Source organism: Parasteatoda tepidariorum, chromosome 4 (genome assembly GCF_982258835.1).
Source record: "Parasteatoda tepidariorum strain Cologne lab strain chromosome 4, Ptep-v5.0, whole genome shotgun sequence".
Lineage (NCBI taxonomy): Eukaryota > Metazoa > Arthropoda > Arachnida > Araneae > Theridiidae > Parasteatoda > Parasteatoda tepidariorum.
This window is the reverse complement of record NC_141758.1, coordinates 79,813,525-79,837,731: the sequence shown is the minus strand read 5'-3', so window position 1 is coordinate 79,837,731 and position 24,207 is coordinate 79,813,525. Positions and strand designations below refer to the sequence as shown.

Genomic DNA, 24,207 nt, shown 5'->3' with positions numbered 1-24,207 from the left:
AAAAAGTTTAATGTGTAGAAAGGACAATTTTATGACTTATACCACTTTATGCAACTGACATTGCTATCTAATCTAGTAAGGCATTTCTTCAAATTTATTTTTTAAGCTTAATTCAAAAACATAGTCCTTTGAAATAATTCTGTAGAAGAAATGATGGTTTAATGTATGAAATATAAATTTTTGAATTACCTTTCACTCATAAAATATTTATAACATCAAAACTATTAGATCTATCAAATCAATTCTATTTTTTAAATTCAGTCTAAAAAATACATAATAAATAATGTCAGACTTGTCTATGCTACAATGTCTCAGAATTTTATTTTCATCAAATTAATTTACATTACATGAAGGGATCATCAATTTTATTCATTTACACATTGCATATCAGGAATATCACTTTTATGAAAATTATTTTTTCCACTTTCTTAGTAAAATTGCTTTTTAAATATAAGAGGATTTTCAATGTCATACTTACATTTTATTATTGTAAAATTTATATCATTCATTATTGGTATAAGATAATTTAATTAAAAATTATAGGATTTATTTTGGGGCAAATTTATTGTAATATACAGTATATAAATTAAAATTTATTTATAACTATAAAAAAAAAACAATATTTTATTAAGAACATACTTTTAATGTATCATATTATTTTGTTATAGCCCTTTACGTGTTTTGTTTTGCATTTTAAATAATACAAGAATCAATTTAAAAAATAAAACATTTATTGTCAAGTGAAACATTTAGAACATTATTCATTTTTATTTCTTATTTTTTAATTTCTTCTATAAAAACATTATTACATCTCTTTCCTTCTTTACCAGATAAACCTTACAGGATTATACGAAATATCTGAAATAAAAGAAAGAAATCACTTTCATGATAAAATTTTACCAACACATTATTAGAATAAGGAAGATTAAATGCCATTAGTTTGAAATCATTTAAGTCCTTAGGTATCCCTTTTAAACTTATTTTAAGTTTGACAGATATTTTGATTATAGTTCTAAGATTATTCTATACACTAATGAAAGATGACAGGTGTGTTTAGTTTTGTAGTTCTTATGTTTGGATTGAAATTTGTTTCAAGAAAAATAAATTGTATTTATAAACGAAGACTCTTAAAAATGTAAGTATATTGAAAAATTAGTAAGGTACACTTACATACTTACTGTCATTATAGAAAAGCTAAGTATCAAGAGATAAATGTGAAGTATAAATAAAAAGTAAAGTATCATTAGTTAACTTTGAATAATTATAAACAAAATATTATGCAAATCATCATACACAAAAAAAAAAAAAAAAATAGAAGGGATGAATGTAGAAACAGACAAGGAGATTGGGAATTTGCATTTTTAATAATTACTTTTTATATATAATATACTACCTTTCTTGTAACACTTTTCAATAATTACTGGAAAATGGGGTAACTTTGTGAGAAACAATTTAAATATTTACCACACATATTTTCTAACTTGTTTTAAAATGAGATTTTCAAAAATTAAAAGAATTCTTAGGGAAGAATAAAATAATTATTTCTCTAATAATTATAAAACTTTCAAATAATCGGACACATGCTTTTACAATCAACAAAAACAAAGATTAAAATTTAAAAATAATGAAATATAATCATTATTATATTTTGTGTTATAATACTGAAACAAAGTTTGGCGAGTTGCTTGGCGAATATTTCAAAGTAAAGCTTTTCGCCAGTATAATTCTTTACATATATAAAAATAGAAATTATTTCTATTTAAAGTAATTAAAACTTTGATCGGAACAAATTATAATAAGTTTTAATTTTATTAGCTTAAAATAAATAAATATTTTAAAAGAAAATTTATCGCAAAAATAATGTACTATACTTACCGATACTAAAATCGTGTGCAGGTTCCTGTTATGGTAGTACATCAACTGCATTGAGATGGTCATCTCATAGTGCGAAAGTATTTTTAATGCTTTCATTTTAAAGGAAATGTTATTATTAAACTAAAAACTTGTTCCGTCTCATCTATAAAAAAATTTCATCCGATCATCCTCTTCCTAACGTCGCCGCCATTTTTATTTACATTTGTATATGTCATCACATAAAATTGAAACGTCATAAAAAGCAAACGATCTGATTGGTTCATGAAAGAAATTGCCTGAACGGTTGCAGATATTTCGTGCAACCGTAATTTCTATATCACACGAGCGTTTTTTGGAGAAATTTCACTTGCAGTTGCACTTACGCTTGCAGTTACACTTGCAGTTGCACATATTTTCTCTCGTGTGATATAGCCATTATACTTAATAATGAAAAGCATTTTTTTTTTAATATCTCACGTGATCCTAACCCTTGGTTCGATGCCTGTGTTAAAAATTAATCCTTTTTGTTCCTTAAATATACTTCTTACTCCGACATCAATAAATCAATATTCCAATTATTTTCATTTAAAGAACCATGCAGTGTGATTTCTGCAATAAGCCTAAAGAGTGTCAGGCTTATTAGAAAATACTGGAGGCTTCTCCAATTAGCCTGATAATCGCAGCTGTTTCCAAAGAATAGGATTTTACAAATAGTTTACAGGAGTCGTGGTGGCTCAGGGGATAAAGCGTTCGCCTCCCAATGGGGTGACCAGACCCGTGAAATATGCACGGACCCAAAAACAGAGTTCGCGGAAAATTTGTTATTATTACTGAAAAAGAAAAAATAATCTACCTTTCCAAAGAAGTTTTTTTTCGAAATCCCGAAAAAAGTATTAGTTTTTACACTTTTTCCTACCAATGCAAATTCAATTCAAAATCATATTCACGTGATTTAAAATAACGCATCGCGTTTTCAATTTAAGCGATTTAAAATCGCGTGCCGAGCTTCGTATTTTCACGATTTTATATCAAATATCGCGTTTTGTATTCGCGCAATTTAAACTACACTATTATGATTCGTGTTAAAGCTTCTTAAAAATTATACATTGAAATTCGTATTCATGCGATTTTGAAATCAAACATCACGATTTGTATTCATGCGATGCTAAAATCAAACATCGAGATTCGTATTCCCACGATTTTAAAATTAAATGTCGAGATTCGTATTTGCGTTATTTAGAAATTACATGTTGGTATTCATATTCAAGCAGTTTAGATAAATAAATAAAATCTCGCATCGATATTTTTATTAAAACGTTGATAACATTCTGTGGATAAATATTTACTACCTTCACTTTTTCTTGATCAAATTTCTGGTATTTTTGCAATAATTAAGTAATGTTTTTGCTCATAAAATTTTTGGATTTTTATTCCAATTTTTTCTCCCATGGTTAACCTGATGGCTAACCCATGATCCGTCTACCACTGAGGATATTTTACGTCAGCACTGTGGATGATGCAAGCCGGATGTGAAATTCATGTCGGCCAGTTCTCGCTGGGATTCGAACCCGGTTCACCTCATTGGAAAGCGAACACTCTATCACCTAAGCCATTACGGCTTTATTAAAGTTATATGTGATCTTCACACTTTCTTTATTAATTAAATTCTGTGATTCATCGCTACAGATAATCAAATATAATCCGGATACGCTGATTATACAATAAAATAGTCTACAACGTATTACGTATATGCGCTTAGCACACTACGATAATGTGAAATAAATAAATGTTTTATTATATGATCCCCTTATTAACTTAGGAAAACAAGCCTTTTTAAAGATATTCACATCGTTGCTTCCTGTTCACTCATATATTAACAATGGATGAACTAAATAGCTTTGAATGCCTGAACCATATTTAAAGAAAGGGTAATGGTTAAAATACATTAATGTCTTACATAACCAAAAAGAAAATCTAAAGATACAGTTTTTTTAGGGTCGTTTCACGTAGCAACCGAGATTTTATTACTGAAGCACAAACTCAAAACGAAATTCTTCCGGTATAATGGAGGCTTTTAGGAGCATAACGATGTCACGGGCAATCACAAAAAGAAAGCCAGATTTAAAAAATAAAAATTCAAAAGACCATCTTCACATTTCCCTACTGGCGGATAAATTGCTTAGTCCCAAAAAGAAAGAAACTCAGAAAGTTAGGTTAGTTATACTTTTGAACTCGGGTCGATTTGCTACAGATTGCGTGACATCTCCATGAGCTTGTTAACCTTGTACAAGTCACCACACCCTACGCGGTGAGTATGCACGCAATGGATGTGTCATAAAGTAGAATAAAACATGAGTACTAGGGTAATGGCCTAATGAAGAGGCACCCTTTACAATTAGGTAGAATATCGAATTTTCAGTACTCGAATGTTCGCTAAAGTGTTTGTGAGACTTTTATTTATTTTTGGAAGCAGGAAAAATGCTATTTTGGACAGTTCTTGGAATACCTTTAACTTATTATTTATTAGGTAGTCTGTAATTTAATTGCTACACTATTTAGTTTCTGGTAAAGAGAGATAGTCATTTTTTTTTATTTCGTCACCGATCTATATCGGATTTGCAGCTTTGTTAATTCCGTAGTTTTGTTAAGTGTGAACCCAACCCAGAGGACAAGGGAACTCCTGGAACCAGATTTCAGATCAACTCCTTCGTGGATTATATTTTGATGGACGTCATCCTCTTTAGTGTTACATGGAGAGGAAAATGACGTAAACCTCTCTAGGTTAGCCCGAAGACAAAGGAACCTTACCTATCATCCGTCTACCATTGGGATATTTTGATTTGCGCCAATACTGTGCATGCCGATAGTAATACATATAGAAATCGACCAAGTAATTTGAACCGGTTACGTCACTGGGGACTAGCGCGTTAGTCCCTGAGCTGTCCCTGCTCGCGTTCTTCTGGTTGATGTTTTAACTTCGTGATACCCGACTAAATTGGGCAGTGATCATGCCCCTCATACATTTCATTCACTCTTGGACTGTTCTGGGCATCGAGCGCCACTTTAAAAAAATGGCACCACAGTTTATAGATCAAAGTTTCTTAAGTGTGGGTCCCAACCCCGATTGTAGACGCAGTACCTGCCGCAGAGGTCGCCAAAAATTTAGCAATGTTGTTATTTCTTTAATTTTTCCTTAATTATAATTTTTGTAATTACCAAACATTTTTACACTATATGCCTGAAAATAGATAAACATACGACAATACAAAGACAAAACGAAAACGTTTCGACGCGTTTTTATTGTTGTATTATATTTTTAAGTTTGCGATTTAATTGAAATTTTCACATTGTTCTATGCTTTAAAATTATAAATTTAAGCCTCAAAACTGCAATAGTATATTACAGTACAAGTAAAGAAACCGACAATTTCCCCATCACGTTTAATAGATTTGGATCGCGCTTATTGGTTCCCACACCAAAAAGTGAAAAAAAACCTTGACCTAGAATATAATTGGTCGATTTGTACAATATTCTAGTATCGCACCAATCATAGGGTTAACGTAAAATATGGAGTGAGAAGACTATTCATGGTTTAGAATTTTCTCGCCATCGGACTAACCGTGGAAGATGTTCTCTATGCGTAACTAATAATCCATTAAAATGTCCCCCACTAAAATAAATTTGTCTCAATGGTTGATCCAGGAGTTCCCTTGTCTTTTGTATTCGTTCTAAACTGCAGAGTTGAACAGTATCAATAGCGGGTATGTCCGATCTGGATATAGACATAAGGTGGGGATAGATATAACTTATATTTCTGGGAAAACCTAAAATTACCACTTCTTTTTAATCTTTGTGCCGAACAGTTTTATAAATTTATATTGAAATTTTAAATCTATCGTGTTCGGGGTGCTCAAATTAGCACTATTCGCTGGTGAAGATTCCATCGAGACTCTTCGACCCAATGAGATGCTGATTAAGATTAATATGCATGGTCAGGGCCGGATTAACCTATAGGCACACTAGGCACGTGCCTAGGGCCTACGAAATTCAGGGGCCTACGAAAAACTTGGGAGAAAAAAAATTTGCTGACAAAAATAATTTAGCTTTAAAAACAACAAGTGTATTTTGCACAAAATTATGAAGATACAAATAAAAATATAATATTTTTCGGTAATAAATTATTTTGCAGAATCTTATGATCTAATATATTACTTTTTTGCGATTTTTGGATTCAACGAAATCTTGTATTATGCTGTCGAATTCCAAACTACGCAAAATGCCGCATTCAATAGACATACGTGTGAGCGATGCCAAACGGTCTTGATTCATTGTTGAAAGCAAATAATTTTTTATCAATTTTAATCTGGAGAAAGATCTTTCTCCTTCTGCATTTGATCCAAGAATCGACAAACATATTCTTAATGGAATGTGAACGTTAGGAAAAGTATTCACAAGTATATCTTTAATTTGAGCAATACCGACATAATGTCGGTATTGCAGATAAAGTTCGATAAACAAATTTGTAAGTTAAAATCCATATTAATAAAAATGTTAAAAAAAATATGCAAGAAAATTTCAGCATATATTTTGAAAAGAGGGGAGGAGTGGGGGAAGGAGGGGAGGGCCCAAAAACGGCTATGCCTAGGGCCTACGAAAGGTATAATCCAGCTCTGTACAGGGTGCTTCATAATAACCGCCTTTGATGCATTCTTTTTCCGTTTTCGGATTCCTTATCAAAAATGAAGTTGAGAAAAGTACACAGATCTCAAATTAATATTTAAATGAGGAAAAACCTTTTCGAAATCTAACGAATTACTAATGAGGAAAGAGAAGCTGAAAATATCAAAACCTGTTTGGTTACCAGAGTAAATTGAAAGGTGATTAATCGAAACACCTCCAAATGTAATCACGCAATCAACCTGCCTTTAATGTTTCTCATGCCAGTTTCCTTATAAATTATTCTACAGATTTCGATTGTATATTTTTTTTTCCTTGCTCAAATATTAATTTGCGAGAGTGAATACCTCAAATGCAAGCATGTTCTTTCTTTTTAAAAACGATTTTAAAAATGAATATTAATGGCAGTAATTATGGAACACCCTGCATTTATTATTCAACTTGTTTCAGTGATAAAAAATGCCCATCATCCTTCTTCATTTGTTAACTTTCTTCATGAGTATCCCACAAATTTTCCGATGAGAGAAAATGTCGAGAGGGTTACCCAGAGCAGTCCAACTTCCATCAGATCCAACTTCCACTCTTTTTTTGGTTTACTATATCCATAAAAAATAACATTATACGTGTGTAGCAAGGCACGGGAGAGAACATTTTGCTCACTATATCCGGCTGTTCACTATAGCTGGGTTTCACTGTATATTGATTTTATTGTTGTTAGAAAAAACTTCAACTCTACTCAAAACTTCCAACTCTGCTTTTCTTTCTTTACACGCATAAAAATAAAGAAAATGACAACTAAATAATGGGTTGGATATAAATTTAATAACAGGTTTCAAAAATCCGAAACTGGTTAAAAAAGTTCTTACTCCCGGAAGCCTAGTGATGCTTACATGGATCAACAGGGTCTCGCGGAATTCTATTTACGAACAGATGAGCTACAGGAAAAAACAAAAAATCTTGATGCTAAACTCGAAAGGAACGTTAAAAGATACTGTGATGAAAATAGTTTAATAAAAATATTTATAAATTAAGATGCACAATAAATCAAAATCTTTTGCTACTTTAGCAGCTTATATATTTTGTAGTTAAGACAATGTAATGGTTCACTGACAGCCTTTGACCTTTATCCAAGAAATTATCACCTTTTTACAATTTTTTTTTATCCCCGTAGTTAATCAGAGAATTGGCCATAATCTACATTAAGTAATTAAATCAATAAATTTTTCTTTTATTTTTGCCGCCAAGCTTTGCTCTATTTCTGCGTTTAGCATTCATTAACTACACTACTTCCGCTAGTAACCTATCGACCGGCACTGGCACTACTGATACACCTGCCGGAATGTTGCCAAACCTTTCACAAAAACTTTTTTTTCAGACATTACAAATCTCTCTCCATTTGTGAAGCGTGAATGCTCTTATGATGAGGCAGTCTTTTGACCTTGAGGCTAAAAATTGCTCCTGTAATTTACGCTTCATTGCTGTTGCCATACAACAATAGTTAAATAGGCAGATTAATGAAGGAATTCAAAAGGCATAAGAACTTCAATTTTGCCTAAGTAGTTTTGCCTTTATCTCATTTCGTGACAATATTGGATATGGACTAAATTTTTGAAAAGGTGAACTTTAAAACGGTAGCTTTTTTCAGATGGGGAATAGGCTTTTATTAATTTAGAAAGAGTATATGCAATTGTATTTTCTGTTGGATAAAAAAAGAATTATTTTCTCGGTTTTAATTTTCTTTAAGAAATAGCAAAATGAATTTAAAAAAAACCTAAGATAATTACACTGTTATGAACTATGATGGTAAATATTTATTTTGGGTTTTGAAATTTGTTCTTCACTATAATAAAACGAATTATTTATTATTTTTTTTTTAAAAATAAACTAATTTATAAAAAAAATATATCTCTTAAAAAAAAAAATTGGTATTTTAAACAAGAATTGGGTATAATATAAAAAAAACACAACTACTTCCACTTAGTAGGAATAACATTTACCATGACGCAATGCTAAATTCTATGCCACTATCCACATAAATCAATTATTAATCAAAAATCGAATATCAATTACTTTTCTTTATAATGCAATAAAATCTGGCGAGCAGCTATTTAAAAGATCAAACACTTCGATTGTTTATTTGTGGCTTGAAGTTAGGCTCGCAGAAAATGCCGTTCATGGGTTAAATTTAGTAGGAATAACACAACCTGTGACGTAGGCTATAGTATACCCAATTCAATTCAATATCAAACAGTGGCGATTTTTTGTATGTTTTCAGTTATCAAAACATTTTTTATGCGTACCTTAATTAATTAAGATACCATAATTTTAAAAATATAAAATATCATAGCTCAAAAAATCTCAACATTTTTAAAAATCTTATCTCCATTTTACAGACCCGAATGAAACTTTTACGTTTTCGAACAACTTTTCTCGATTGCATATTAATGAAAACATATGAATGTACCTATAATTAATCTGTCGAAAAAGTGATATTAACAACATTATGTATCTATGCCAACACTTATACTTTATAAGCATAAATCAGAAGTGTTAAGTATTATTAACATTGATGGAGTATGAGCATAGCATTTTTCATTCTTATTAAAAGCAGTGATATTATCAGATAAGTGCTATCGACTAGTAGGTGCCTCTAAACCTGCTACTTTTAATGGATTTGATATCGATGTTTTTTTTTTATGCTTTATGATTGTTTTTTTTTTTTTAAATGAAAATATGGATAAGTCAGGGAATAAAAGAAAAATCCCACTTCGTTTAATACATTTTATATATGTAATTAAGTTAAATTAGGTTAGATAATAATTTGGTTAAATTAAACGTAATTGATTTTATTTTCTCCTTTTTTCTTTCGCTTCGATTTATTCGCTCTGTCTAGCATTTTGCGATTTTCGTCGATATGTGAAGGGATCTTAACGGGTATTTTACCGTATACCTGTTCTCTGTTTCAATATTTACAAGCCTTGCTGGGCATGTAACTGTAAAAAACATAGGGGGGGGGGTGATTTTTCACATGACCTGGGTATGCCGGGCAATATAATTTTTGAATCTTGTTAAATATATCTTAATTATTCGTCATGGAGCAGGAAAAGAAAATGTTAAATTGAATTTTAATAGTTATTTTTCTTTAAAGTTTGCGAAAAAAAATTAAATTTAACATAAATGTGTAAAAGTTGGACACTTTAAAATGAATTAAAAATCTGAAAAACCAAGTTTTTTAAATGAACTAAAAAGGATTTACAATAATAAATAAATAAATAAATAAACTAAAACGAAAAATATAGAGCTCATCACTTACGAAAGACACGGAAGAAATTTTCGGTGGTACATTTTTCATAGTAGGTTTGAGAAAAATGAATTATATTTTTCCTTTTTAGACTTCTTTTAAAACGTAGCTCTTAAAAATTGCTAATTCACTTTAATATCTTCTCTTTAGTTTAGCACATGTTATTTGTTTTTGTTGGGAAGTGTTAAAAATTTTGATTATCAATAAAATAGAAATAAATTTACTTGCAAAATTAAGGAAACAATAGTAACTTTCGTCGTTTACGAAAATAGAACTCTAGTTGAAATTTGAGCACTGTAGCTAGTCGGAGAAAGTTTGTAATTTCGGTTAACTATAAATTATTTTTTAAATTTACATTTTTCAGTTTCACACACAGCACATGTTACTAGTTTTAGTTGGGAAGTGTAAAAAATTTTGATTATCAATAAAATAGAAATAAATTTACTCGCAAAATTAAAGAAACAATAGTAACTTTCGTCGTTTACAGAAATAGAACTCTAGTTGAAATTTGAGAACTATAGATAGTCGGAGAATGTTTGTAATTTCGATTCACTATAAATTTCTTTTTGAATCAACATTTTTCAGTTTTACAACGTGTTTTACCCACAGAAAAAAGACCAGTAAAATAAAATAAAATAAATAAATGATAAATTAAACAGTTTTAAAAAACCCTTTTAAATTTCTATTTTCAGAGCTGTTTTTAGCGGAACTCTGACTTTATATACGTATAAGAAAAGGTTTATTAATAGCTGTTAATAAATTAACAAAACAAAGAAAAGGTAGAAAAGAAAAGACTGTTAATTATTTGGAATATATTTAATTTGAAGAAGGAAATTTATGAATTAGGTATGTGCACAAAGTACATGCTGAAAATGAATTAAATAGGTTAAAATATGGATTTCTAAGAAAAAGTGTTCTAAACTTTGGAGAAACTAGTTAGAGAAAAATAATTAATTTTACTTAAATTTGATTATTTTACTTTAAATTGAAAATCTCAGTGAGAAATACTTATGGAATTTATTTAATACATATTCTTTTCATAATTTATTAAATCTATGTATTATTATTGATAAAAAATATTTTTTATTACATTTTTCCACTTTTTTTTCCATTAGCATTTCACCTAAATAATTTCATATAAACAATCGAACTACTAATTTTACCGATTAATTAACCCATGCTTTAAAGGTAATTTAATTATAAATATAAGACGCTTTCAAATTTTTTATTAAATTATTCTATGGTGATATGAGGGAATTTAAGATTTATATAGAGCATAACACATAACGAGACTGGTTTTCTCATTGCAATGTTGATTGTATAAGTGCGATTTTTGAGCTCACAAAAATTATGAGAATGATTTTTAAAAGAATTTATTTACTTATTTATTGAATGTAACTTTGGTATAAAACTATTTAAACTGTAAATCTAAAAATTGTATTTGGCACTATTATAGTATTTAGAAACATTCTTTTAATAAAATAAAATCTCATATCCCAGGAGTTGTGTTATGTCATTCAGAATTTTTATTGGGAAGATTTATCTGACAATAATTATATTTTAGAGCATTCTAAAATTTGGAGCAGTGTGCACTGTTTCATATTTCAGAATGCTCTGTTGATTATCGTATTATCGTTGATTAGGATGAACATTAGCTACTTAGGGCTTTAACCTACGACAGCACCGTTACATCACTTCTTTTTCATGATTAAGAACATAAGCTTAATAAGTTAACTTTAATTATAACTTAGCAAAAAGTACAACTAAGATAATTTTGATTCGCTGTTTATTTTAAGAGTATACTTTTAATTTTCTTAAAAATGAAGAACCAGATAAATATAAAACTAAAAAAATATATATATTTAGCTAATATCAAATATTATTATTATTTTAATTTTGGTGAGGTAATGGTACATATTCCCTCTCGCAAGCTAACGATTTGGAAGATTAAATTTAATGTGAGTTATCCGTAATTACTTATGGAGCAGACTTGGATTAGATTTTTTTTTTTTTTAACGGAGTAAGTTTACCATATCGTACTCCAGTCCATCACAATTACTGTTCAGTTTCTTAACCACTGAATCATCGAACAATAATGAGTATGAGCGATTTTGCTTTATTGACATTTTCTTTTAGAAATGAGCGCCATTGGTGACGCGTAGGTGGAGAAAGACGACCATAGATCGTAGGCACAAAATTAGATTCTTATACGAATTCAAAAGTTAAAAAACAGACTATAAAAAATAGCTTTGTCTATGAAAAGTTGCTAATAAAACAAGAGTCAAAATGACACGACTCGTAAAGACGTCAGAGGTTCTGTAGGGGACAATGTCACAAGTGACACATTGTGCTGCAGCAAAGCGATGTTAGGAGGAGGAATGTATCGCAGAGAAAGCAACCCCTGGGTCAAGATGAGAAGGAAGTGGAATCGATGAATTAGCAGATCTTTGGGCTCTCTCCTTTTTTTTTATACGAAAAACAGAAAGACCATAAAAGTCTCTAAAATTAAAATATTTATAAAGTAGTGTGTCATATTCATGTAAGATACAGTGGCGTAGCCAGATATTTGTTATAGCTTTTCATCCATTAAAATACTTAAAAAAATTAATAAAAATAAAATAACAAAACAAGAAATACTGTAAGCAAAAATTTATTCTGAACTAAAAAGAAATAAAAAATTCTTGGTTTTCCTTTGGTATACAGTTTAAATTTAAAAAAAAAATTTTTTTTTTATTTAATTTTGTTAAAAGTATTCATGCCTAAAAAAATAATACTAACAATAAATAACATTTCTTACTGACTTTTAATATCATTCTACAAAAATATCAAAGTTTGCAATCGCTGTATGTAAATTTGTTTCGATTACTTAACAAATTACTTTGGTGAGAGATATAAACTATGATCAGTTGAAAGTAGAATTTATGTCATTAGAATTGAATGCGGCTATACTGCTCCAAATTGGAGATAAAAATCTCTCACTAATGTGAACTACAATAGTAACTATGATAGTAACTATATAGGTCGTAAAATTACAATAAATCATAAACTAAGCTTGGTGCAAAAACACAAAGGAGAAAAACAATGAAAAATAAACGAGCTGAACTGCAAAAGTCATGATGAAGGCACAAGGGAGGTGGAATTCGATCCCGTAGAATTCATTAGTAAGAAATAGAATTTACTGTGAAATTTATATGCCATTGGTTAATATCTCTTTTTAAAAGGAAAAGCCCGAGATAGAGCTAATAAGAAATATTATCCGTGCAATTTAATGATAAAAGATCACGATGCTACGATCCATTCACAGTTATGCTTCTAACTTCAAACAAGAGTACAGATTACACAAAATAAAGTACAGATTTCTTGTAAAAAGGAAAGTGTTAATTTGTCGCCTTTTTTTTCATTTTATAATCCATTTTTTTTCACTTCAATAAGAAACATAAAAGGAAAGCGAATAAATAAGCAAAAATTACCGTAAAAATTAAAAATTACCATAATAAATTAAGGTAACTATATAATGTATCCTGTATGGATTACTGACGTGATCCATACAGGATGAAGAAAAGTTAAGAAGAAATAAAATGGCTATTTAATAAAATAAGAAATATTAAAAAAAATATATAAAAAAATTATATCAATATTTTTACTAATTTTTTCATTTCGGTAGGGGTCTGATTACTCACGGACCCACTGGCTACGTCCACAACTGAATAATTTCTGAGATTGGGGGGGGGGGGGGATGTTTCATTGGTGTGGTTGTCCAGGCCAAAAAAATATATTACAGAGCGTCAAAATTATTACGTATCAATAAATATTTTAGACTTGATTGACTTTTTAAATAAATATTAAAAATTAAATTAAATTTCTATTAAAAATCTTTACCTATGTTTGAAAACTTAATTTGTTCTTTATCGAAATGTTCAGATTTAAAGTAATACTATAAAGCTTACTCTGCACTCATAATGCGAATGAGATAAACTAAATTGATTATAATATAATATAAAATCTCTTAATCCTTTTAAATAAAACTAAAATTAAATAAAGTAATTTTATTATCTGTATTATTAAATAGGGTAGGAGCTTATATCCATACGTTAAAGCTAATAATAAACCTTTTAAGGCATTTAAAAGAATAATTCCCTTCAAAATTCGTCCATCAGCAATGATTCGCAGTCAATCTCCACAGAGAGGCAGCCAAGCAGGATTTACAGAAACTAAACACTCGACGTTGCTATGGTTACGCGTGACACTACCAGATTGATGAGGCCGTATTGATACAAAGGCATCGAATCTACGTGCTAACATTTCACTTTAAAGTTGTGAAAATTTATTCAATGTTTACTAACTTTAATGATATTTATTTTTGGCATCTGCATAAATCCAACTTATGATCAAAATCCTTCAATATGGTGAGAAATAGAAGAATTCAAACGTAATAGTTGGTAAGCAATCAACATTACCATTAGGCCTAGGTCAAACTTCACTGTCTTTTAGTATCAATGTTTTTTCTTTTCCTTTTTTTTTAGTTGTATAATTAACTACTATTATTAGTTATAGTGAATCAATGCACAAATAAGATTATGATGCTGATGTTAAATCGCTTTTTATTATAATTTTAAAATGTTTATTTATAATTTCTTTTTTTGTTTACATTATTATAATTTGTTTACATTATACATAAATGTATATATGTATTTTGGATAAACTGGCAGGTGATGAAATAAGCATTTTATTAAATTTTTTGCATGAAATAAATTTGCTGAAGTTAAATAATTTTTTTTGTAAGGTTTATTGGCTTATGATCTGATATGGTCTTTAAAAATAGTTACATTAAAATGTATGTTATCTTTTCCCTCTTATTATAAGTTGAATGCTTGCATATTGTCAAGTGCGTAGACTGTTTTTAATTCTTTTCATGCACATGTTTAAATTTTTCTTATCAGTGTAACTTTATCAAATATTTTGTTATTAATAATTAGTATTTGGTTTTGGCTCATGATAGTAATAAAAGCAAATGTTCATTCCAGACATTAATCAAAATTTCTAATTGTTTTTCACTCATGTTAGCAAGGCGCAAGGAAATTCAAATATTTTTTTTCAAAATTAGTATTTAATTTTTTTTGTATGATTTAATTTTGGGATGTTTCCGAATCGTGATATGTTGTGCCAGCTACAAACGCCACGGTGCCAAATAGATTTTAAACTTGCAATTAAAATTTATATTATACACATATATTATACACGTTTATCAATTGATATCTTGAAATCGAGTTTTTGCATATAAAATTTTCAGGGTTTTTCACCTTGTATCACAATTACTCCTGATCCTTATGATTGCTTTAATAATAGTATAAATATACATTTTCTTTTAAAAATTATTTTTATCATTGAAAAATTTAAAAGTTCATTTTTCATTTTAATCACTTAGAAAATCATTTACACGTGGATTTTGAATGCAATGGTTACCACATGCTTGGAGACTATGTTTAAAGAAAAAAGTCTATGCATGGAAATTAAATCTTAGAATTAGAAATAAGCTGTACTTTATATACATTAGAAGCATTTTAAATGCACAGAAAATAGGGGAATTTCAGTTGTGTTAAAATTTTGGATATTCGAGCTCTGAAAATCTCAATTTTTCTCAAAATTATAATCAAAGATGCTAATCATTTACCATGGGCGTAGCACAGGCCCAATTTTTGAGCAGGACTAAATTAAATTATAGTCACACAAATTCTCTGAATTTCACTCATAACAATTTTTTCCTTAAATGTTCTAAATACCGGCAAAAACACTGATTATTTTTATCTTTTTCTTGTTTTTAACTTTATAGAATTTACATCAGTAATAATTCACGAAAACTTTAAATATTTAGGGAAATATTGAGGGTGAGTATTTATAATTAATTTATTATAAATACTCACCCCCACTCTGACAACGGCGCCTATTTCATTTGCACTCAACACTTATGTATAAAAATTAACAATGATAAAAGGAGGAGAGTACTATCGTTGTTCATAAAAATTATTAAATTGATCTCTACAAAAATGAAAATGCCAAATGGGACAAGAAAGAAACATAAAAACGTGCAAGAAAGAAACATAAAAAAATCATACTATCTGCTTTTTATTATTTAGTGCCAAAATTTTCAATGTGCCATATAACAATATTTATATGTTAAAAATGCTGTATCATTGTTAAAAAATCAAAGGTATATCAGTATCACTGCTTGTCGAAAAATAATTCAGATAACATTAAAATAAACTGATATATTATAATAATTAATAAATTATAATTTAAATTTTTTTTTTTTATTGAATTGTGAAAGTTATGTTCTTGAAAATTGTATTTGAGCTTTCTGGTTAGTTGAATTTTTGGTACTGTGATTTTTACTGTATTTTAAAGCGATTGTTTAAGCAGGTTTTTAAAATTATTTTCTAAAGAGGTCTGCTTCCAATATATCACTAATGAATGTTTTTTAATAAGCATTTTTTTAAAAAATTTGTTAATAAGAAAGATATTTTAGTTGTTTGTTTTTAGGTATAAAATTAAAAAAAAGAATTATGTAATATATTTAAATATAGATCAAAATCTAATAATGATTATGTATCTTTTCTATCTTGCCAAAAGAGATTGTTAAATGACCCTTTAAAATATTTCCCCAGGGTCTTACTGAAAATTGCAATGCATTAGTGCATAAAATTTATAATTGTTCTATAAATTCAGGCTTATTAAAAATGCTTTTTAAGCTTGTTATAAAAAAATACAACAAGCTCAATTTTTGAAATGAAATTTATCTACATTTCTTTTAATTTTTTAACTTTGTTTTTTGATTCTAAAGAATAAATTCCTTAAAAAACAAAAACTGTTTTTGCCTTTTCTTTAAAAACGTTTCTGAAAACCCTTGGAAGCTATTTGAGCTTAGTATAAATATCCGGCAAAAATTTCAATTACCTGACTCTTTATGCTGAAAGATTCTTCATGTTGAAACTTTTTACGACAATTAACTCTAATTTTATTTAAATTTTTTATTTGACCGTTCTCTAAATTTTGTATAATTTGTATTGAAACTGTGAGGTCTTAAAACTGGGAGTGTGGTAGTGTTTTGCTGTGTGTAAGCAATGCATACTGATTCATTTTCAATGGTTTATTTATGAATCCAAATGTCATATTATGGTGATCTAATAAAATCTATGAATCAATAAAAATAGTTAATTAATAACTGTACAGCTTAAGTTAAATATAATATTTAGAAATCAATTTATTATTGACTGGAAAATTTTTGATTGAAAATAACCGCATAGTATTAATATTATTTAATGCCTATTATTAATTGGCATTAAAAGGTGTCAAACAAATAGAGGGAATAAATTTGAATGTCATTGATTGATATGTAACAAACTTTTTCTGTAAATTATTTAAGACTGTAATGAAATATTTTTAACATGGTGAAATTCTTAGGTTGAAATAGGTTATACCTTTATTCAGTTACGAGAGTAGGGTTATATGAACCTAAGTGTCGGAAATTTAACGGGCAATATATATGTACTAAAATTTGAAACTGATACCTACTGTATATAATTTTTAATTTCATTTTGCTTTTTAATAATCATTATCGCTATTGATTTGAATCAGTGGTTCCTGAACTTTTTTGTCTCATAGACCCCTTACCATGTTTTTGGGTAGACCCCCTGCTTACCTGATATTGATTTTTTGTAAATTCATCAACTTCAAATGTATTTTTGACAGCTGGTACAGTGCTACTCACTGTGAAAGATTTAAATTTCTAACTGCAGTGTAGTGTGAAAAATTTAAGAAAAAAACACATGTTAATTTTATACATCTATTAATTAAATTCAAACTAATTTAATTTAAGTAATATGTGAATGGGATAAAATAGTGCACTATAAAACCCGTACTCCGCTACTAATATTATAATTGCGGAAATAAGTTTGTATACAAAGCCGTTGTAGTATATTGTCGGTCTGTTTATTACGTTTTCACGTAAAAACTAAGCAACAAATCTCCATGATCTTGGGAGCGGTAAAATTGGATGTCTTGTTAGCTAAAGAGTTGACACAGTCTAGGCTGCAATTTACCGCGAAAAAATAATTTTTTGTTACAAAATAAAACCTTACATGTAGAGAAAATAAAAACGCACGCGGGCGGAGCTGCAAGCAACTGCTAGTTTACAATAATTCAGTTTCATACCTCAAAAAATAATCCTTATAACTTAAATTTTAATAAAATTTTTACTTCATAGCTACTTTTATAAATTATGCAGAATCTAGATAGATATATGTCTTTATATTATAAGTAAGGTAGTATAATGCCCAGAAGCTGAAAGTGCCTGAAACTGTGTTGTATGTCGCACAACAAACAAAGTCCTGCAGAACAATTTGTATCTTGAATGAGTGACAGCGTTTTCCTGCAAAATGCTTGCAGAACATTTGTATAAATTAACAAGTCCTGTTGCAGAACATTTGAAAGTATTCTGTTTATGGGGTATAATGTAAGTAAATAGGTACTATCAGTGTATGTTGATTATTCCATTCATGAAATGCCAAAATTAAAAGTCTCGACCTGCTTATAGGAGATCTACTATCATTGGCCCCTATTTTCATATCATGGACCCCCAAGTTTTTTTTTCCACTTGACATAGACCCCTTGCAGGTTGTCATCGACCGCTGGGGGTTCGATATAGATCACTTTGGGAATCACTGATTTAAATGAAGTAAATTAATCACCTTAATTCTAATAATTATGAAATCTGTCACCAATTTTAATTCCATTTTTATCTAATATAGTTTTATGAAAGATCCTGATGTTAGCCACTGTGAAACCTGTTCACCACCAGTTGATAACTCCACCAGCTGTGTCTGGTATGAATAGATATGTGACATTAAGCCAACTTGGAGATGGAACTTATGGCAGTGTTATGCTTGGACAGCGTTTAGATACTGGTGAAAAGGTTGCAATTAAAAGGTAACTTATTCTTTTTTGAAATTTTTAAAAGGCTACACATATATTGTTTTGATGTTTATTATTGTTATATTTATCGTGAATAATGTTTTGCAACATGAAAAAAAAAGTTTAATTAATTGAAATTAATTCTAACAAGTGAATAAACCAGACTTTCTAAGCTTTTTGGAAATTATGTTCCAGTTTGATACACATATACCCACTCAATTTATTTTATTTTGTTGAGTGTATAAAATTAAAAGATTATTTCAAATCAAAAATATGATTTCTGAAATTAATGATAGTATAACTATTATTACTTTCTTGAACTCAAAGGTACCAGGATGAGATGTCATTGTGATCTCCCAAAATTTTTTATTTCTTTGAAACTTAAAAAAAATTGGTCTGCTTCCCACTTGACAAATTTAGGTGATTGTCATTTTTGCTGAATGCATTACAAATAAAAATGTAGAAAAAAAATTGTCATTTAAAAACTTTTCACTGTTGTCAAAGGTGAACATATTTTTAACAAATTTAAAATGGTACTTATCGGTTATAGAGACCATTATATTGGTATTTGTTTTTTAAAATAGCTGCCAAATTAAACTTAGGTCCTTATAATTGTGTAGTCCTTATAATTGAAAAGTATGAATTCTGATAATGCAATATATTTTTTTCAATTACAAAAATTATATGTTATGAATTGACAGAATAATAACGAAAAATCTTTTTTTGCATTGAATTCTATGCATTTAAATTTTTTTTTTGTTCTATGTGTAGTGTATTCAAATGTAATAACTTAATAACTGAAAGTGTCTGGTACAAAATTTTTTTCAAATTAAATCTTGAAATTTCAAATTTACATGTTGTGCTGTACTTTGCATTCATGTACTGACAGTATAAGTGTTCATCAATGAAGTGATATTTTTGAACTGACTTAATATAAAATTTTATAATTTTTAGATAATTAATTTTTGGATAAGTAAATTTTAATGTATTATTTTGTTAGCTATTTCTTTCCCTGTTTTCTTCATTTAAATATTTATCTGGCCTCAGTCCTTTAGTTTCTATGTTGAATTTATTTATTAATGTTATTTTACCTTTTTTACCCATAATTTTAATAAATGCTATTCTTTAATCATTATGGGATAATGACCCTAATTAATTTTAGGGTAATATAGATAACAGTAAATAATTTTTTCTGTGTACCATAACTTGAATTAGGTAATTGTGAAGTCAATTGGTTTTCAAGTTAAGTATGGTTTTTCAAGTTAGTCTAGCATAGTTTTTGGACCTCTAAATGAATATCTAGGTGGTCGCATTGGACCACTAAATTTTTATTGTTGGTGTGAACCTTACTTACAATATTTTGTAATACTTACAGAAGAATTCTAATACTTTAAAAATAAATATGAATTTAATACACAGACTAATATATTTTTATTGGATTAACTTATTTATTATTTCAGTCACTTTGTTTATTATTGCCTTTTATTTTGTGCACCTTTTCAGTTGCTTTTATTTGTAGTGCTTCTTGTAATATTATTTCTGCACTTATTAACTCAGGTGGTGATTGATGTTTTCTGCCTTATAATCACGTTTGCCATATATATGTTTTGCATGGTTTTATATTGCTGAGTTAAAAATCTTTCACAAATTCAAGACATGGGATTAATGACTAAACGTTACAAGTTTATGGAGACAATTGGTAATGGCACTTACGGCACTGTATTACTTGCTTACAATTTGGATTCGGGTGAAAAAGTGGCCGTCAAAAGGTAAAATTTGAACATTGCACAAATTATTTATGTCTGATTGCATATGCTTTTTTTTTTGTTGATAAAAGCTTGAAAGAAATTATCAGTTTAAAATTATTTAAAATTGTGAATAGTTTTCGTAACCTAGTTATACTAAATTAATTTTCTTATATTTAATTAATTATATGCAAGATTTGGGTCAATATATTGATAAGTCGCATTTTTTAAACTGTAGAAAGAGAGTATTTTTTAATACCAATTTTGGTGAAAAACACTCTTCTTTCCTTTAAGAGAATAATATAATTATCTGCCTTGTTTTCTTTTATAAAAGACATTTTAGAATTGTAAAGTATCTTCCTGGAGATAACACAAGGAAATGATTTGCTGTAAAAAGGGCATTTTTGAAAAAGTGTGCCTTAGTACTATATTTACCTAAACCATTCATATGCATTTTTAACTAAAACATATTTTTATTTTTTTTTATTTTACTCTAAATTTTATTTAAAATAAATGTTTGTGCTATAATATTTTTTATTTTAAATCTTCCAACAATTTTTTAATCATCAAATACTTGTCTGAAATTTATGTACGTTATGTAAATATTTCAACATAAGTTATGAGAAGAAGTTTTGCTACAAAGTTTTTATTTCCATTGGCGAAAAAAACATTGATAAAATTTTCATTAATTTTATTTTCATCGATTTCCTTTATGACTTCTTCCTTTACTCATATCTAATTTTTTAATCAGTCAAATGTTAATTTTATAATTTTGGTTTTGGGGTCACTCTTAGTTAATGGGTACTTTGTTTGAGATACTAATAATTGTTCAAGATTCGAGGCGCATCTTAAAAATAATTAATGATCCTCAAATCAGATTTGAGAATCTTTTTAATTATTTCAGCCGGCCAATTTTAGTAGCAATAACTTTTTTGTTGCATCTCGTAGTAGGTGTATCATCATCATTATTGTACATCATGATTTAAAATTCATTAATTGTTACATTTAATGAAAGCGCATGTTATTCTGTCACATTAATAGGCACTCTTGTTATAAAACAAACAGTTAATAGTTAAAAGCATATGAAGATTGTTACTTCAAATGTTTTTTTCGATCTATAAATTAACCATTTTGTATCTATAAATAGAAATTTTAACAAGTGTCAACAGAAAAAAAAAAGTTTTCGAGGCTGGCTGATTTTTGAAAGTAAAATTAATTATATAATTTTATGCATAACACATTATGAAGGATGTAAAATGTTTGTACATATGAATGATTAAAAAAATTGATTAATAGTTAATAAGACATAATTTAAATTTAAAAGTGTTTTCATTGGTTTTGGGGAAATTAGGTTTTATGAGCAGTTCTACATTATCTTTATTTATATACTAATTTTGAATTTTCAATGGAAAAATCTAATTTTTCATTTCATGCTATTAATCTCATAACTCCTACTTCATAGTCTGTGAGTAGAAAATTAATGAATGATTAAAATGAATAAGAAAGATTGTTTAGGTTATTTTTTTTAAAAATAATTTGCTGTCTCATAAAAATATAACCTGTGTTGTAAAATAAAAATATAAAATATAATTCTAGTTTATGCTGAAGTTAAAGATAATTCAGGAAGTAAAAACTAGATTTGCGTTTCCTTATTTAATTTTGCTGAATTTTTTTATGTAGCAGTTTGGTCGATGTTATTTTATTCATGTTCATATAGTAAATTTTTAAACATGGGAGGAACATATTTTTTATTGGTTTTTCCCTCTTGTGCTATTTCAAATTGCTTTAACTTTACCCTTATGAAAAAATCGAGGTATAAATAAGGTATAAACGAGATATATTTTAAAGGTATAAAGGAGGTTGTTATTTAAATACGTCGTAAAGGTTGAAAAGGGTGCAAATGAATACCTCAAAATCAACCTCAAATATACCTTAAATATACCTCCAGAGGTATAGATGTTTCAGCCTGAAGTATATTTTTTTACACTTGTGGAAGTATTTATTCAACAACCTAAGGTGTGTCATTTTACACTTCAGGTTATTATAAAACAACCTCAGGTGTATTTTGTTCGACATCAGGTAATTGTTTTTCAACCTCAGGTATATAATTTTATGCTTGTAGAGGGATATATTTTTCAACCTATGGTGTGTCATTTTACACTTCAGCTTATTATAAATCTACCTCAGGTGTATTTTGTTCGACATCAGGTAATTGTTTTTCAACCTCAGGTATATAATTTTATGCTTGTAGAGGTATATATTTATCAGCCTGTGGTGTGTCGTTTTACACTTCTGGTTGTTATAAATCAACCTCAGGTGTATTTTGTTTTACCTCAGGTAATTATTCTTCAACTTCAGGTATATAATTTTATGCTTGTTGAGGTATCTATTTTCAGCCTAAGGTGGGCCATTTTACACTTCTGGTTGTTATAAATCAACCTGAAGTGTATTTTCAACAATTGGAAAGGTTATTTTTAATTAGCGCCATGTGCTCCATGTTCTACCTTAAGTTATTATTTCGTAGCCTCAAGTATATATTTCTGTATTTTTAGAAGTGTTAATTTATCAACCAAAGATGTTTTTTTTAGCACTTACAAAGGTGAGGTGTTATACGGACCACCTAGTTTATTAATTTTTAGACTCACTATATAAAAAATATAAAATATATATAAAGATATTATATATATTATATGAAGAATAATGAACATTACATTTTTTTCACTAGTAGAGATCATTTATCAACCTGAAATTTTTAATATTAAACCTTCGGCAGTAATTGCTTCTTTTGTTAAGCTATAAGAGAAGATTTCAAATGCATAATTCTTCTATAATTTTAATAGATTGATTTAAATCATCTTAAAATAACACTTATCCAAATTCCACAGTTAGTAAAAATTATTTATGGAAACTCATACTCGTATTTTTAGAAGATAGTTGTCTAAGGTGCTTGAATTTTTAAAGCTATAAAACTACAAATTTAAATAATTAGTCAGCTCAAATTCGAAGTACTTTTATTTAAAACTAAAATTTCACTTTTTTTACAAACCAACAAAATTATTTCAAATACTGTTTCCGTCTACATGTTGAAACTTGTAATTATTGGAACCTAAAATTAAAAAAAATATAAATTAGTAAGAAAGTCATATTTACAATAATAGTGGCAGGTCTTAAAATATTAGAAAGTATTTTTTTTTATGATTTAAATTAACTGGATGAAATTAATTTTCCTTTTCAGATAAATATCTTCTGCCATTTCTATTCAATCCTCGTAGCTAAAAAGCATGACATGTATCACAGACACAAAATAAAATACACTGAAGACAGTATTACCATTAACAATATTTACAGAAATTCAAATATACAGGGCGTTTATAAAGTCTCGGACCCATTTTGATGTTTAATAACTCATAAAATAATAAAGATAGATTAAAATTAATAACATAAATGGTTAGATAGACTCAAAAACTTTCATGAACCTTGTCAATGAACTTCCACGTGTTCCTCCGTCCTTCGTCGCACGGAAAATATCAAGTCGATAGTCAATTTCACGCCAGGTAGCGGCAAGCATGTCGGCATCCACAGAGGCTATTGCGGTTGTAATTCTGGCTTTTAGGCCATCAATGTTCGACACGATCCTCCTGTAAACATTGTCCTTTATAAATC

General features: G+C 28.4%; 1 protein-coding gene across 2 annotated transcripts in view; it reads left to right on the top strand.

Annotated features, from left to right (window-relative positions):
* The first annotated feature begins 14,011 nt into the window (after positions 1-14,011).
* LOC107438485 (serine/threonine-protein kinase dyf-5) overlaps positions 14,012-24,207 on the top strand; it is a 30,244-nt gene continuing 20,048 nt past the window's right edge. The window contains exons 1-3 of one of the 2 annotated variants that reach the window (XM_016050793.4): positions 14,012-14,271; positions 18,637-18,814; positions 20,357-20,568. In XM_016050793.4, coding sequence (XP_015906279.1) covers positions 20,456-20,568 — 113 coding nt within the window. In that variant the 5' untranslated portion in view covers positions 14,012-14,271; positions 18,637-18,814; positions 20,357-20,455. The remainder of the gene's footprint in view (positions 14,272-18,636; positions 18,815-20,356; positions 20,569-24,207) is intronic. The other variant, XM_016050791.5, reaches the window with a different exon arrangement.